Genomic DNA, 17,361 nt, shown 5'->3' on the forward strand with positions numbered 1-17,361 from the left:
TGCTCAAACAATCACCCTACATGTTCACAACAACAACCAAAACAAAGCTTAGGATGGAAACAGTACAAAGTTCAGAGGATGCTTGTTTTTTCTGTGTTACTATTGAATCATAAATCAGATGCAGTTTCATCATCAGACAAAGTTCCCACACAATCAAGTAAAAGAAGATCATCCAACAACACTACTGCACGCGGTTTAGTGCCGTTTACATTCTAAATGAGTTCGTGGCAACCAAAGCATATATTTTGTAATTTCCGAATCCCCCGAATGTCCAGAAACTAATGTTCAGAACTGAATTTTACCAGCCAAGTACCAGGAATGCATGGCGAGGCTGCCGAATGCCAAAATGTTGGCGAGTGACGACAGTCCGTGGATCATCCCGAACTTCTTGTTCATCGCAGCGAGATTGGGGTTCGACTTCGCCACTTCCACGTTCTTCGACCATCCGACTTCTTCGCCGATGCTCAGATCTCTCTCGATTTTGTGCCTCTTCTTCATCATCTGTGGCCAAAAATAACAGTCAAAACGTTTAATCCCTGTTTAACATGTGGCCGACTAAGGTAAAGGCTGAAATATAACAAAATTTACAAAAATAAAGCGTCAAAGGATCGAATTGACGAGTACAATAATGCTAATGCTTTACCAAATTCTCTTTTCAAAGAAGAAAGACAGGTTATATGATCAATAAGAAAAGAATCTGGCCTCAAACTAGTAACAGGCCGGTACTAATGAGGGTAAATAGGATATATAATCCGACAAATCAAAAGGAATTCAAGAACCTGGTATTCTAATAGCACGACAATCACACAAAGAAAGGTTTTTAAACTTTTCTTGCTTCAATCACTTATTAAATAGTCGGCAATAAAGTCAAGAGCACATTTTGACAATCTAACACTCCCTGTAGTTCTCTCTTTTCAAACCTTTGAATGGTAGAATCATACTAAGGAAACGCAAAAAGCAACACATATTACTTGCAAGGCAAAAATAGATATAAGGAACAGCAAGTGTGGTAGTTATATTATATTTAGAGATAATAAATCTAATGTTGCAACACCAAATCGCAGATTGTGCTTTACCATATTAAGGACATGCCGCTTGATCATAGATAGTAGTTACCATCAACAGGACAATCACACAAAGAAAGGTTATTTACACACCCTTATTTGACAAAAAAAAAAGAAGAAGAAACGGGCAAAGAGTACATTTTGACCATCTAGTACTTGTCCTTAAATTCTCTTGTGATTCCTTTGAATAAAATATCATAATAAGAATATAATTTGATCGAGCAACACATAAAATCAACACAAATTACTTGTAACGAAAGAACGAGAACATTCCAATAAATCAGCAGGAACTCTCAGAAAACTGATGATCCATTTGCATCGAAAAGTGTTACCTCGATAGTCATGGGAGTGAAGACGAGGAGGTTGGAGAGATCGAAGCCGAGGGCGGCGACGAGAAACCCTAGCTGGTAGTGCTCCAGTGAAGAGGCCGACTTCCACGGGTGTAGATAAGCGAATGCCGCTACAGAGACCGCCGCGCATACCGAAACCAACATGAAGTACGCCGGAAACATCTTGCTTTGTAGATTCCCGAACTGGTGCCTCGGCAAGTTCCTTCATAATTTTTTTTTGTTCAACCGAAAAATCAAGTAAAAATCAACATAATTCATCATAAAATCCGATTTACATAGGAAGAACTTATCCCGATTACTAAAATGATGGGAGTTTCGACAAGAAATCAACTACTAAAACAGAAAAAATCAACTGAATTTTCAGAAAATGTGAGATTAATTTGAATTTAACTAGCAAATCAACAAAATCCATCAGGGTTTCACATTCCCCACCCCCCTATTTCTGTAGAAACATATAAAAAATCACTTAAAAAACGAAGAAAAAGGGAAATAACAATCACACCAAAATGAAATCCCCTAAGATTTCAGCAAAAAGTTGAGATTTTTCCAAACAATATCACAAAAATTTGGGACCAATTCCACTACTAACGCAATTTTTTTGAGAAAAATATTACAAAAATCACTGAAAAAAAAGGCAAAGAAATTGGAAGAGATCGGCGAGGTGAGGATGTAGTAGTTGTAGTAGCAGTAGTAGTAACAGGAAGATACTCGTTTTTTTCCTTCCTCTCTCTCTCTCTCTCTCTCTCTCTCTCTCTCATCGACAAAATTGAGATTTTTCGTGACAACATCACAAAATTCGAGACTAATTTCGCTACCAACGCAATTCTATGCAGAAAAAAACTATAAAAAAGTCACTCAAACAAAAAAGGACAAAAAGGGGGAACAAAAAACACAACAAATGGGTACGTCTTAAGGACAGGAATCGAACGGAAGGGATCAACAACAAGCACATCAACAACAACAACAACAACAACAACACGCACTTGAACATGACGATGCCCCCGATGAAGGTGACCCAGAGGGCGGCGCCCCAGGCGGTGGCGAAGCAGAGGAGGTGGGCGAGCTTCGCGGCGGATACGGCGATCGCCGGCGAGTCCGGCCCCGACCCGAGCACGTCCGGTGCGAACACCACCCCCACGGCCAGGAACGCCACCGCCGTAAGGAACCGCGTCGCCCACCCCATCGCGACGACGACGACGACGACGAAGAGGAGGAGCAATACGAATTCTAGGGTTAGGGTTTCGCGGAGAGAGAATGAGTGTGCTTGTGTGTGTGTGTGTGTGTGTAGGGGTGGGTCGGTGGGACGAAAACAATAAGGGTAAATTTCAAATACCACCCCGGGTTTTCGTAATTTCTCACTTTAGTACTCTATAATTTAAAGTGTATTGAGTTAGTATCCTATTGTTTCATTTTTATCTTTCCGTCGGTTTTTTTGTTAATATTTTATTAAATTATATACAAAAAATTTCAGATGTCCTATCTAGATTTATTAAATATTTATTTTAGTACCCTTTAGTTTTAACTTTATTATTAATTTAATGAAAAAAATTAGTGAAATCGATAATAAAAAAATAAAAATAAAATCACAGAATAGTAAATTGATATACTTTAACTACAGAATATTATAATGATAAAATGTGAAACTATAGAGATGATATTTGAAGTTTTTCCAAAGAATAAAGAGGATGGGAATGGGCGAAGAGTTGGTTGGGGGTCGTTGTGCTTTAAATTGATTATTATTATTATTATTGAACTTCAAAAACCCCTGTGGTTTCGTAGTTTCTCACTTTACCCCCATGTGGTTTAAAATATATCAATTTGCCCCCCTGTGGTTTCGTTTTTATCTTTTCAGTAGCTTTTTCGTTAATATTTCATTAAATTATATACAAAAAACTTCAAATACTCATCTAGATTTATCAAATATTCACTTTAGTACCCTTTAATTTTAACTTTATCACTAATTTAAAAAAAATAATGAAATTGATAAAAAAAAAGAGAAAAAAAAAAACCACAGAGGGGCAAATTGATACATAAACCACAGGGAGGCAAAGTGAGAAAATACGAAACCATAGGGGGGTTTTGAAGTTTTCCCTTATTATTATTATTATCATTATTATTATTGTGTTATTTAGAATGAATTGGTTTTTCAAAGCACTTTTTATAAAACCACATCCAAAAATTTGACAATTTATTTATATTTTGTGCTGGACTAAGAGCTTGTTTGTTTTGCCCGGGTCGGAACAAATCTAAACTTGTGAGTTCTGATCATATGTATAATATCGGTTATATTTGATCCCTGCTTTGCTGCGATAAAAGACAAAGTCGCACTTCCACGTCATACATGAAATGTTTTGTTGGGGTCGAAACTTGTGAGTTCCGATCATATGCATGATATCGATTACGTCTGATCTCTACTTTGTTGCGATAAAAGACAAAGTCGTACTTCCACGTCATACATGAAATATTTTGCTAGGGTCAAAATAAGTCGAAACTTGTGAGTTCCGATTATACGCGGGATATCGGATACGGCCGATCTCTGCTTTGCTGCGATAAAGGGCAAAGTCACACTTCCATGTCATACATGAAATGTTTTGTTCGGGTCGAAACAAGTCGAAACTTGTGAGTTCCGATCATACGCATGATATCGAATACAGGCCGATTTCTGCTTTGATGCGATAATGGATGAAGTCGCACTTTCACGTCATACATGAAATCGGGGTTGGCACTCACAAACCATATGTTTCCAACTGCACCCTACATTTGATCTCTGAGTTTGCTAGTGTGATAATAATTTGATAGTCTAGGTTGCAGTTTTAGAGGTAAGGAATAAGGATGGAGGAAAAAATAAAGAGATAATATCTAATATACTCTTCAAACTATCAAAAAAATATCTAATATAAGCTTCATTGACCAAAATGTTCTTATTAATTTTTAAAAATTTCTTCAAGTATTTTCGAAATTACTAATGAAATTTAGAATTTAGAAGAATATTTTGATAATTTTAGAATAAATTTAAAAATTTTGAGTAATAGTTAAGAATAAATAAGTAAAAGCCCCTAAAACAAAATGAGCTGAATTTTAATATATCAGCTCATGTTCGACTCGTTTAATAAGCGAACAAACACGAGCCGACCTGAGCTTGCTCGTGTTCGGCTCGTTGACAGCTAAACACGAACCGGCCTGAGCTTGCTCGCGTTCGGCTCGTTGACAGCGTTAACTACAGCCAAACTGAATAAGGCTCTATGTACTTTTATTGACTATGATAGTCTTTGAGCTACTAAGTCTACAAAATCTTTTAAATATAAAAATAGACATTCAAATTTTTTATTTATAAAAATAGACCGATAAAAGCTATGAATTATCTAAAAGCGATGAATCATTCACCGCTTTTATCATAATTTATATATTTTCTATATCTAAACTTCAAAAGACTTATAGTATTAAACACTAAAAATAGTTTTAATTCTTTAAAAAAAGTGGTAAAATGATTTACCGTATTTAAAAAACAATAATTTCTTCACCGTACAGACCTTGTAAATAAATTTTTTAGAGCACTATTTTTATAATTAAAATATTTTCTAAGTTTATTAATAAAAAAAAAATTCGAGTATTTATAAATTTATGAATTAGGAACCGGAGTCCTATCATGCCACGTGGCGGCGGCGGGGCGAGTGGGTGCACTCTCTTTTTTTGCTTTTTTTTCTTTCCGTTTCCTTTTTTAACTCTTTTTATTTTGAAGTGTTGTGGACCACATACAAAAAATAAAAACTTAAATTAAATTTAAATTGAAATTTTAATTTTAAACCGAATTTTTTTTTATCTTGATGAATTGTGGGTCGCATATAGAAATTAAAATTTTATATTTAAATTTAAAGTTTGAATTTAAATTAAATTTTAAATTTTAAATTTGAATTTTAAATTGAATCTAATTTTGATTTCAAACTTAAATTTTTTATTTTAATTTTGATATTTTAATTTATATTTAAAATTTATAAATATATGACTTGGAAATCAAAAGAAGAGCTCTCTTTATTCGAAAATTTTGTGAGTCCCATATTTTTTTTTTCTTTTTAATTGAGGGTTAATTGCACCATTTGTCCCGACTCTTGCACCATTTTTACTCTAGTCCCTAATATTTTTTTGCAATAGCGATTATGTTCCAACTGTTAAATCCATATAGTTTCGCACTTTCTCACTTTAATACCCTATAGTTTAAAATGTATCAATTTATCCCCTTATTTTGGAAGGGTTGTGGGGTTTATATGTAACTTTTTTTTATAAATTAATCGAATATTGGTTCCAACCTTAATTTTAATGATAATAATTTACTGTAAAAATACCTTCCCGCTACATCGCGCGGGCCCTTAACTAGTTATTATATAATCTACAACCATGAAAACCTCCATGAGTATTGAGGGACGACATTTAAATAAAACATTTCATCAGTTTTATGATCTATAACCAACAACATAAGATAGATTCATTAAGAGGGAAAAAAAAAAGTCTTTTTTTTATAACTAATCTTATCAATTTTTATAATTATAAAAATAGTTTCCTTAAAAAAATAATTACAAAAATAGACCTTTAAATGCGGTGAATGATTCACCGCATTCATAACTTCTATTTAGGAGTAGAAAAACAGTAAAAGCGGTGAACCATTCACCGCTTTTACCATCGTAGAATTATAAAACGAGGTGAGAAAAAGAAAAAAAGCGATGAATGATTCACCGCTTTTAAAAGCGGTAAACCATTCACTGTTTTTATAGGACTATATCTACAAATAAAAATTTAACATATTTATTTTGAAAATAAAATTTTAGAAGAGGACTATTGCACTAAAAACCCCCAAAAAAAACCCTGTTTTCTTCCTATAACCTTAAAATAAAACGAAAAATGCGAAAGACGACAAACTAAGATATTCTTCTCTTCCTTGCATTGCATTATTCCACAAGAAAACAGTGAGCAAGAGGCTACTTGTCAAAAGCTGTAACCTTCAAAGTTTGAACTGAAAGAATGGGATCATGCAGAAATTCAAACCAGGACTCTTCCCGGGATAACACCCGAATCTGCACGCAGAATATAAAAATCAGATGCGTAAGAACGGTTGTTACAGAAATTGTGTTCAGTTTTTGACTAATCGGAAACAAAAAGAAGAATAGGGCATAAGTTAAGACGAGTACAAAGCATCAGCAGCAGCCACACCAAGCAATTGAAAGCAAAAGAACATCTCATTTATTGCAAATTCTCACTTGCTAATCTCCACTGATGATTAGAGTTAAATGCTGATGGTTGTTACTGGCGATCACGAAAGATTCTACGTTCGTTTTACTCGAATCGAACTCGATGTTTATTAGCACCATTTTACTGTTTCCTACTATTGTACAACATTTTGAGGCCCCATTTAGCAATTTCTTTTTTTTTTTTTTTAACACTAAGAAGATATTGTTCGCAGGAGATGCTGATTTACATGATTCTTTTGAGGCTAGCTTAGATTCATCAGAAGGAAAGTGAGCCCTTGAAAAGTTGAAAGGATTATGTTCACATTATGCGCGGTTGAAGAAACATACTCCGAAAGCAAGGGTAGGGGAAGGGGAACTTTTGTTTCATTCACAGTCGTGTGTGCTGACGAATGCTAATAACCCAGTTACGAGATTCAAATCCAACCCCAAGTACGAGCGTTGGATCCTAAATTTTGAACCCAATATTCATCCAGATTCTCAACGGATTTAGCACGATTTCTACCTAGTTACACCTCTAATTACAATGAGGGGGTCGCTCTCGAGGTTGATTGGCTCCTGCCTCTGAGTGTTTCATGCATGCTCAAATGCGTTAAATACTACAAAGAAAAGAAGGCACGGGGCAAAAGGGTACTTAACACTGATAATGAAGGAAGGGATTACGACAGCGTCACAATGGAAAAGATATAATGCGAAAAGTCTCGACAGGATACCGGGTGGTGATACATTGGACAATTGCAAACAAAAAGTTTCCGATCATTGGTTATATAATAAGTGACGAAACACAATTGAGCAAATCAGCCTTGGCACATAATAGCATCTATTTTAACACAATTTCAGGCAAAAGAACATTGCGTAAACAGCGCGCAAATTTACAGCATTAAGCATAAGCGAAAACGCTTACCAGGGCTCTTTAGGAAGGCAGATTTACAATGTTTCAGCATTACTGCTTCTCCTCCTTCAAAGAGTAAATCTTTGTTCCCCTTCAACATTTCGATCCAAATCTTGTTTGTGATTAGAACATTCTAGAGGGCGGGACTTCATGCAAGCTCTTGTCCTTGCGAAAAAGAATGAAGAAGAAAACAAGCATCTAATTAGCCTCCTTATAATGAAAAAAACTATGAGAAAGAAGATTGAAAAGAACGAATTTAAGATGGTCGTTATTCTTACCTGTAATGAATGCAACCTGAATAAGGATCAGAAACATTAGCTCATTAAATTCTCAAATGCCCAAGCGACATAAGAACTTCATGTATGCATACTCTATAGTCAAACAGCGCCGCTGCTTGTTCGAAGGAGAAATATATATTTGCCTTCTGTTGCAACGAGATGAATCTTGCGAATCAGTAGTTCACAACTTTGTGAGCATTTTCCGATTCAACCTTAAACCCGGGAAAGGACCTCAAAGTAATCTCCTTCTTTTCATATTTATCGATGAACTCCTGGGCTTCTTCGGACAGGCCCAAACTACTAAGGGCTTCTACAATTGGGCCGTATGAATACGAAGTCACAGTACAACCATTAACCTCCATAGCAAGTAGAGTTTCTTTGGCATCTTTGATTCTCCTTTCATCACACAAAGCTTTAATTAAAGTATTGTATGTGTAACTATCTGGAACCACACCGAATCTCAACATGGCATCGAAAAGATTTTGGGCTCTTTCTACCTTCTTCATCCTACAAAAGTTTAGAATAAGAGCATTAAAAGAGAAAATATCGGGACTAATTCCTCCTTCCTTCATCCTGTTAAAGAGCTTCAATGACTCGCGAAAATCCCCAGTGGCGCAAAGAGAACGGATCAATATATTGTATGTGAGGGAGTTTGGAGAAACACCCCATTCTTCCATTTCGCTAAAACAATCAAGAGCATCATCTATTTGATGGGCCCGACAAAGCCCATCAATAACTGAGCTAAAAGTAACGACGTCGGGCTTAAACCCGTGTTCTAGAAGCATCTTTAAGACATTTCTCACCTTATTTACATCCCCTCTCCTCGAATAACCACCTATAAGAGTATTAAACGTCACTATGTTTGGCGAAAAACCATTCTCGCGCATTTCCTTAAGTGTCTCCATCGACCTGTCCATCTCTTCTGCTTTAACGAAGCAATCGATCAACATATTATAGGATACCGCACTGCGCAAAAGTCCATCCAAAACCATTTGTTTCAAATACCCATCAGCCACTAAAATCCTGCCCTCCTTTAGCAAATATTTAATAGCAATAAGATATGAATCAAATCCAGGTTTTCCGCCTTTCTTAATAAAATCATCTAGCAACCCACACATTTCGCTCGATCCCGATCCCTTTAGAACACAAGCCATCACAACATTAAACGTAGCAGTGTCCGGAAAGTAACCTCTTCGACCCATTTTATTCATAAAATCTTTCGCCTCTTTTGCCATGCCATTCTTTGAAAGGCAATACAGAACAGTACTACATGCATAATTTTGAAGAATTTGATCTTCTTCTAAAAACCTCCTTAGCATTTCATACGCCTTTTGCGGTTCTAAACACCGAAACGCGCCATGAATCAACGACCGATAAGTGGCCTCACTCGGAGGTACATTCTTCCTCCTCATCGTATTCAAAACTCGAAACGCCTCCTCCGCCTTATTCGCATTGAAAAACCCGTCGATTAGTATGGTGTACGTGAACACATTAGGGCTAAGTCGAGAACTTTCCATTTGCTTAAGTAACCGAAGAGCCTCTTCGACTATACCACGCTTACACACTCCGTGAATGAGAGTATTATAAGTAAAATGATCCGGCGCACAACTATCCGAACTCATCTGTTGGAACTTGAAATAAGCCGTATCAAGCGAATTCGCCTTAACCAAAGCCGAGATTACCGAGTTGTAAATCCGAGTGCTCGGTTTGAAGCCCAAGAAGGCCATTTGCGCAAAGACTTCATTAACATACTTTGCGAGCCCGAATCTACCCCAACTAGAGATCAATATACATAATAAATCCTCTGTAATTTTACATCCACAGCTCTTAATCTCCTTCATAAAGGAGAGAGTTAAAACTACAGGGCCTTTCCTCCATAACAAATCTGATAAAACCCTCTGAACCGATCGATCCTTCGCTAAACCCTCATTGAAACTCGATACCCAGATGTAAAATTTGAGAGAAAAATTAGGGTTCTCCGCATTTTGCAAGACCCTTACTGCCAACTGGGGATCCAAGTGCTCCTTGCATGATTTTAACTCTGCATTTAACATCAAAAACCAATCTTTTTGGGAGAGAATTGATGAGATACGAACTGGGTCGATGGATTTCGTTCGTTTATGACAAAATTTGCTGGAAAAGTCGGAGTTCGGAGGAGGTGATTGGGAGGTAATACCATTGGAGGCGAGGGTTTGTGCGCTAGGGTTTCTTTGCCTGAGGAGTTGCGCTCCGATCGCATGCTTGGAGGAGGAGGAGGAAGAAGATGATGAAAAAGAGGATCGGAGAGTGCGAGATCGAAACCCTAATCCTCGCATGCGTCGTCGTCGTTCTCCTCCGAATCGAAGAACACAAATTGCGAATTAAAATGCGCGACAATTCCCCAAAGAAAAAGAGGGGGGAAAGAAATTTTAGAAAGGGAGAGGAGAGTGGAAGGGTTCGATGATGCTTCAACGGAAAATTGCATGAAGCCGCCTCAGCTATATGATATTTTGTAGTCGTTCCTAAACTTTATTATTATTATTTTTTGATTCACAACTTTTTTAACTTTTTAATTTTGTTTCTATTTGCGTTATTTTAATTAATTATATTAAAAATTTCATCAAATTTCATAGTTTTATTTGCTATAAACTATTAATTTCTTAATTTTTATCAAAACACTATTTTTTAAACTATTAAGTCCAATACATTACACGAGCAAAGACACCCAACGTCAAAAGTGTCAATTTTATTAAAAAAATTAATATTTAAAGTTGCCTGTAAACTCCCTCTAAATACTTTATATTATCTAAGATTGAGTCTTTTTCTTCTTTTTTTTTTTTGGTTTGGGAGAGGAAGATGTAGGTTCCTAACCTCTTTTTCCATAGTAATTAACTTAAAGGAATAAAGTTAGGAATGAATTTAATTTATAACGTATCTAAAAAGAAAAGTATTTACGACAAAAATTAACTTTACTCTCTTCACTTTTGGTAAAACAAGCGCTTTCGTATCAAAATCAGATACTCCGTATTGGAGCTTCTGCATAGAGATGGTAAAATCTTTATCTTTGCTTCCATAGAAAATTTTTGCACAAAGAAGCTAATTAATACCTTCTTTTAAGATCACTTCATAAGATAGCACGCACCCTACAAAGAGAACAAGGTAAGAAGAACACACAAAAAAGCCCTACTCAATCAATCTGCTTCACCCCACAAGCAATTTCATCTCAAGTTCAACATGCTCTCAGTTTTAATTTAGCTTCAATAAAGAGCACAAACCTGCAGAAACAGTAGTTCACGACAACAGGCGATTCGACCGAAACAGCATATACAAGACCAACAATCCAGATAAACTCCTGAGCAGCAGAAATGTTCGGAAATCGACCAAAAAGTTTCATGAATTTTAAATTTACCTGTTTGAAGTAACAAGATCAACATGCTCTTAGTTTTAACTAGCTTCAGTAAAGAGCACAAACTTGCAGAAACAGTAGTTCGCAACAACAGGCAATTCGATCCGAAACAACATATACAAGACCAACAATCCAGATAAAATCCCGAGCAGCGGAAATGTTCAGAAATCGACAAAAAAGATTCGGAAATTTAAAATTACCTGTTTGAAGTAACAAGATCAACATGCTCTTAGTTTCAACTAGCTTCAGTAAAGGGCACAAACTTACAGTAGTTCACAACAACAGGCAATTCGATCCGAAACAACATATACAAGACCAACAATCAAATCCCAAGCAGGTGGAAATGTTTGGAGATTGACAAAAAAGTTTCATAAATTCAAAATTACCTGTTCGAAAAGATCAACATGCTCTTAGTTTTAATTAGATTCAGTAAAGAGCACAAACTTGCAGAAACAATAGCTCACAACAACAAGCAATTCGACCCGAAACAACATATACAAGACCAACAATCCAGATAAAATCCCAAGCTGGTGGAAATGTTCGGAAATTGACAAAAAAAAGTTTCGTAAATTAAAAATTACCTGCTTGAAATAACCAAAACATTACGAGTTATTCACAATCCTTGTTTTTGAAAATACAGCGAAGTTTGTGACTAAAATTGCACTGTAAGTTCACATGTGTACAAAAGAGTAGTAACTGGTAAATGCTGAGCAATTCGAGTGATACAAAGTTTACATCCTAACATTGGAAATAAAATAAGCAAAGATTAAATTTAATATCAATGCAAGGAAGAAAAAAGAAAAAATAGAAAAAAAAAACCCAAAATGGAAAACCATAAATCTCATCTGCTGTAAACATTTGAAAAATAAAAGAATGATTGTTTCAGGAATGAATGAGTTCGCATGGCCACAGTGCACCAAATTTTAACAAATTACCCGCTTCGCACTGATTCAGTATCATCAGTTAAATATAACTATCGACAAAAGAACAAGGTATAGAAAGAGAGAAACACGAAGAATATCATCAATCACCGTCAAATAGAGGAGGAAAGGAAGAAGACCATGGCATGCCAAAAAAATCACTGCTGGGAATTCTTTGTGTTTTAGATCATTCAAGATAACACCAAAATCGAAACCCTAGCGAAAACCCTACTTGATGTACTGGGAGAGCCACTTGAAGCCGTCACCATACCCCATCTTGCGGACGATGCTGCACATGAAGACCTCGAGGGGACGGACGTTCGAGTCCCCCAGGTTGACCTAATTATCATATTTAAATGAGTTACGACCACTCATATGCAAACAATTGCTAAACTATCTATTTTCAAAAATGTCTCTGCGATACCCAAACTTTCATATACATTCTCCACAAACTTCTTACGTTCCATACGCAGCATAGAACATACAAATAAACTGCTATTGAGAAACTTTTTCATGATAGAAAACCAGATTCCTAGCAAATAGAATTACTCCCCACCTCCGAGGAATACTATAAAAATTCAGATTTTACACGGGTTTATGTGCAATAGATGAGTGTTTCAAAGATATGGCCATAAATGGGCGCCCACCGGCACATGTAAAGCCATAACAAGCTATGTGTATAATTTAGTAATACCCCAATACTATCCCCTTCTGGAAAACTGGTAAATAAATCTATCTCATTAGCAACTAAATGATGATCTTTTCTTAATAATATATACCTTGCCCTTGCCGGTTGTGAAGTTGCTGAGGCCGAGGTGGTAGCGGAGCTCCTCCTCAGATGCCGCGTATGGAATGTCAATCTTGTTGCCCAGTATGAGGAATGGCACGTTGGCCAGCCCATCGTCAGAGAGCAGGGCGTCGAGCTCTTTCTTAGACTCCGCAAACCGCTCCTTGTCAAATGCGTCCACAAGGTACACCACTGCGTCAACCTGAACGTGACAGAATTGTTTCAAGCGAAGCATGCATCATTTTGAAATTTCATGAACAACACTGTATGCATATGTCAGCAAAACTGTATAAGTAGATGAGCGAATAAAAGAAAGGAATATACATGCTGAACCAACGTAATAAAGAAGAGAAAAGCAAAAAGGAACCAGGTTCCGAAAGTAAGTTGGTTAGGTCCCATTGAGTGAAAAATGGAAAATTCTCATTAGGTAATTTTTCACAGCTACGAAGAAATTAATCCGCCAAAAGAACTGACAAAAAAAAACGTCCAGATTATAATATGCTCATTTCAAAAGATGGAATCAACAGGAAAAGACGNCGTCAACAATTAAACTATGGATGAAAACTCTGTCAGCAATTCATTTTTTAGTTGCTAAAATAACAAAGCATTGTGTCGTATTCCGATGTAACGCGTAAGATTTCACATCCCATCTCAACTAATGTCCCAGAATATGTACTCAGCATGCGAAATAATGTAGACCCAAAGATAAATTCGCCATTAACAGAAAGAAACGAGCAAACGCAGAGAGGGTATAACACTTATCATTTAATAAACAACTAAAAAAAAAGTCATGTACTGATTGCATAACTAACAACTACAAGTGAAATGATAAAAATGTCACTAAAGAAAGGTGAGACCTTGGCATAGTAATCCTTCCATACACGCCGAGCGATCTGATGGCCTCCCAAATCAAACGCCTTAAATTTTATCTTCCCAATGCTCAGCTCCTCCGACGTTGGGTACTGTGTCGGCTGGTGCTGAACCAACCTCTGCCCGAAGACAAAGACCAATATTTTGAACCAACATTATATGGCGTGTTGTAAATTAACATAAGGTAAAAATATGTGCGGAAATGCTCTCAATCATAGACCATCTTGAAATAGGTCTCTGAACTCTTTTTTTGGCGCAACCCCTCAACTTTCATTTCTTGAGAATAGAATTGTTTCAGTCAATTAATTGAGAACTTCTCTAAATTAATCACTGATTCTATCAAATTTCATGCTCTAACCTACATTTTCAGTTTTCAGCTCAAGAAAATTTGAATTTTTGTTTTTTACTAATTCATGATCAATAGCTAAATAAGCTATTAATTAAACGAAATCTCAAATTCAACAATCAAAACAATTAAAATCTGAGGGGGCCCTCAATCAAAAGAAACAAAGTTGGGGGGTTCTACTTAAAAATGGCCTATAATTGAAGGGGACCCTGTACAATTTTACCTCAAAATGATCAAAACTAAAGGCTAAACAAGAATTTCACAGGAACTTAGAGGTAATATTTAACAATTAAAAGCAGCGAGAAGATAAAGAAGGGATCAGAGACCTCATCTTTGAGCATGTGAAGCAGCGTCGTCTTCCCCGCATTATCGAGCCCTAGGAACAAGATCTTCGCCTCCTTTTGCCACAACCCTAGCGAGGCGAGGACGCCGTAGAACCAATCGACCAGGAACATCGCTTCCCCAAAAAGAGGATCCCTCGAGGCGACGATCGGATCTCGCCGGGTCCTCGCCGGAGCCGATCGGATCCGGCGATCGCAGCCCCCTTTCTCCTCGTCGGAGATCGATTCGTCGCCCTAGAGAGAGAGAGGGAAAGGGGCTAGAGAGGAAACCCCACGAGAGAGAGAGAGAGAGAGAGAGAGAGAGAGAGAGAGAGAGAGAGGAGAAAACGTTTGAAACGGAGGAGACGAAGGGAAAGAGGAGATGACGTGGCCGTTCAACAGCTACTAGTATTTATATTTATAATTAATATTATATAATATTAATATAAATATTAAATACTAATATATTTTTTTTATAATTATAATTATAAAATAAAAATATAATGTAATAACGAAATTTAGGTAGGTGAGCTGGACAAACCGGTGGAAATGGATAGCCGTGTGGAAGGGGCTGTTTTACAACATAATCCTTTAAAGTTTTATAATTTGCAAAATAATCCCGTCAAATTTATATTTACAATCTACCCTGGTTAGAATTTTATATAGATTATATGAAAAATAAAAAAAAAATTGTTAGGATTATACGTGGATTATTATAATTCTTATTTGATTATTAGGATTGAATGGATAGATTATTATATTATAATTTTTAGATTGTTAAGATTATATGTAATTATTAGAATTATATGTGAGATATAAAAAAGTAAAAAAATAAAAAACGGTGAATAATTATTCACCACTTTAGTGGAAAATTAGACTTTATGAAGAAAATGAATTATTCATTGTCTTTAAAAAAAAAATTATAGGATCATTTTGGAAAAAAGTCTGGTAAGAGTGTGGAGTAGTACTTGCTGGCCTCGAAGTAAGTTCGAGATAGTTGGATCGGTCGTTCGTTTAATAAATGAGTTGAATCAGTGTCAACTCGCTCGTGTTTAACTCGATATAGCTCGAAATCTTAATGGAGGAGCTGAACTCAACTCGAGCCAAATAAAAAGCTTTAATTAAATCGGATCGTCATTTTCGTAATAGGCTTGACTCGAGTTCAGTTCGATAAACTAGATCGCTATTTTCGTGATAAACTTGATATGAGTTCAATTAATTAAATCGGGTCGCCATCTTCGTGATAGACTCGACCTAAGTTTGGTTTATTAAATCGGGTTGCTGTTTACGTGATAGACTNTATATATATATATATATAGAGAGAGAGAGAGAGAGAGAGAGAGAGAGAGAGAGAGAGAGAGAGAGGAGAAAACGTTTGAAACGGAGGAGACGAAGGGAAAGAGGAGATGACGTGGCCGTTCAACAGCTACTAGTATTTATATTTATAATTAATATTATATAATATAAATATTAAATATTAATATATTTTTTATTATAATTATAATTATAAAATAAAAATATAATGTAATAACGAAATTTAGGTAGGTGAGCTGGACAAACCGGTGGAAATGGATAGCCGTGTGGAAGGGGCTGTTTTACAACATAATCCTTTAAAATTTTATAATTTGCAAACTAATACCGTCAAATTTATATTTACAATCTACCATGGTTCGAATTTTATATAGATTATATGAAAAATTAAAAAAAAAATAAAATTGTTAGGATTATACGTGGATTATTATAATTTTTATTTGATTATTAGGATTGAATTGATAGATTATTATATTATAATTTTTAGATTGTTAAGATTATATGTAATTATTAGAATTATATGTGAGATATAAAAAAGTAAAAAAATAAAAAAAAGTGAATAATTCACCACTTTAGTGGAAAATTAGACTTTACGAAGAAAATAAATTATTCACCGTCTTTAAAAAAAAAATTATAGGATCATTTTGGAAAAAAGTCCAGTGAGAGTGTGGATTAGTACTTGCTGGCCTCGAAGTAAGTTCGAGATAGTTGAATCGGTCGTTCGTTTAATAAATGAGTTGAATCAGTGTCAACTCGCTCGTGTTTAACTCGATATAGCTCGAAATCTTAATGGAGGAGCTGAGCTCAACTCGAGCCAAATAAAAGCTTTAATTAAATCGGATCGCCATTTTCGTGATAGGCTTGACCCGAGTTCAGTTCGATAAACCAGATCGCTATTTTCGTGATAAACTTGATCTGAGTTCAATTAATTAAATCGGGTCGCTATCTTCGTGATAGACTCGACCTAAGTTTGGTTTATTAAATCGGGTTGCCGTTTTCGTGATAGACTTGAACCCAGTCTGATTTATTAAGCCGGGTCGTCGTTCTCATGATAGGTTTGACCTTGATCCAATTCGTTAAGCCGGTCGCCGTCCTTGTGGTAGGCTTGACCTAGTCTGATTCATTAAGCTGGATCGCCGTCCTGGTTACCTTTACAAATTTTTATAAGCACTTGTTTGGTTCGGGGTTAAGGGGTGGAATAACTCCTTAACCTCGAAGTTATTCCCAAACACCTAATTTAGGGGGTGGGGTTAGCTAACCCCACTGCTCCAACCAAACAAAATACTATTTTACCCACTATCCTTCTTATCCCACCTACTCCAACCAAATATTATTTTATCTATATCTGGACTAAATCCAATTCTTAACCAAATACAAAATTACTCTAACTCCATCTTAACTCTGAACTCAACTCTATTCCTGAAATAACAAATTTTTATTTAACCCAGAATCAAATGGTGGGTAAGAATTTAGTTTATTTTATTGGAGTTGATAATCGATATGACTTATTCTGTCAAAACTACCGAGGATTTAAACAATTGGGATCTAACTGAAACAAATGTAAAGATTAGGGACCAAGCAGCAAAAAAAAAAAAAAAAAA

The 17,361-nt window shown here is 35.9% G+C and overlaps 3 protein-coding genes across 3 annotated transcripts; all 3 read right to left on the reverse strand.

Moving 5' to 3' along the window:
- LOC109719838 (transmembrane protein 205) lies at positions 1–2,704 on the reverse strand. Its single transcript, XM_020246674.1, has 3 exons — positions 2,398–2,704; positions 1,397–1,616; positions 1–501 (listed from the first exon to the last, which is right to left on the reverse strand). Exons 1-3 carry the CDS (start codon positions 2,595–2,597, stop codon positions 286–288), a joined length of 636 nt encoding a protein of 211 aa, XP_020102263.1. The 5' UTR covers positions 2,598–2,704; the 3' UTR covers positions 1–285.
- LOC109719766 (putative pentatricopeptide repeat-containing protein At3g16890, mitochondrial) lies at positions 6,190–10,279 on the reverse strand. The gene is made up of 3 exons (XM_020246577.1): positions 7,822–10,279; positions 7,556–7,708; positions 6,190–6,480 (listed from the first exon to the last, which is right to left on the reverse strand). Exon 1 carries the CDS (start codon positions 10,134–10,136, stop codon positions 7,995–7,997), a length of 2,142 nt encoding a protein of 713 aa, XP_020102166.1. The 5' UTR covers positions 10,137–10,279; the 3' UTR covers positions 6,190–6,480; positions 7,556–7,708; positions 7,822–7,994.
- Positions 12,032–14,790, reverse strand: LOC109719808 (GTP-binding protein SAR1A-like). The gene is made up of 4 exons (XM_020246624.1): positions 14,456–14,790; positions 13,771–13,902; positions 12,906–13,115; positions 12,032–12,465 (listed from the first exon to the last, which is right to left on the reverse strand). The coding sequence occupies exons 1-4, from the start codon at positions 14,582–14,584 to the stop codon at positions 12,355–12,357; spliced, it is 582 nt and encodes a 193-aa protein (XP_020102213.1). The 5' UTR covers positions 14,585–14,790; the 3' UTR covers positions 12,032–12,354.

Source organism: Ananas comosus, linkage group 13 (assembly GCF_001540865.1).
Source record: "Ananas comosus cultivar F153 linkage group 13, ASM154086v1, whole genome shotgun sequence".
Classification (NCBI taxonomy): domain Eukaryota; kingdom Viridiplantae; phylum Streptophyta; class Magnoliopsida; order Poales; family Bromeliaceae; genus Ananas; species Ananas comosus.

Excerpts from the sequence above, each read along its gene's own strand:
- LOC109719838 (XM_020246674.1), bottom strand. The coding sequence starts at position 2,597 with ATGGGGTGGGCGACGCGGTTCCTTACGGCGGTGGCGTTCCTGGCCGTG. Across the intron at positions 1,617-2,397 it reads GGGGGCATCGTCATGTTCAA|GAACTTGCCGAGGCACCAGT; the intron begins GTGCGTGTTGTT and ends AAAATTATGAAG. Across the intron at positions 502-1,396 it reads TCACTCCCATGACTATCGAG|ATGATGAAGAAGAGGCACAA; the intron begins GTAACACTTTTC and ends TTTTGGCCACAG.
- LOC109719766 (XM_020246577.1), bottom strand. The coding sequence starts at position 10,136 with ATGCGAGGATTAGGGTTTCGATCTCGCACTCTCCGATCCTCTTTTTCA.
- LOC109719808 (XM_020246624.1), bottom strand. The coding sequence starts at position 14,584 with ATGTTCCTGGTCGATTGGTTCTACGGCGTCCTCGCCTCGCTAGGGTTG. Across the intron at positions 13,903-14,455 it reads TTCACATGCTCAAAGATGAG|AGGTTGGTTCAGCACCAGCC; the intron begins GTCTCTGATCCC and ends GTCTTCGGGCAG. Across the intron at positions 12,466-12,905 it reads TCACAACCGGCAAGGGCAAG|GTCAACCTGGGGGACTCGAA; the intron begins GTATATATTATT and ends TATGATAATTAG.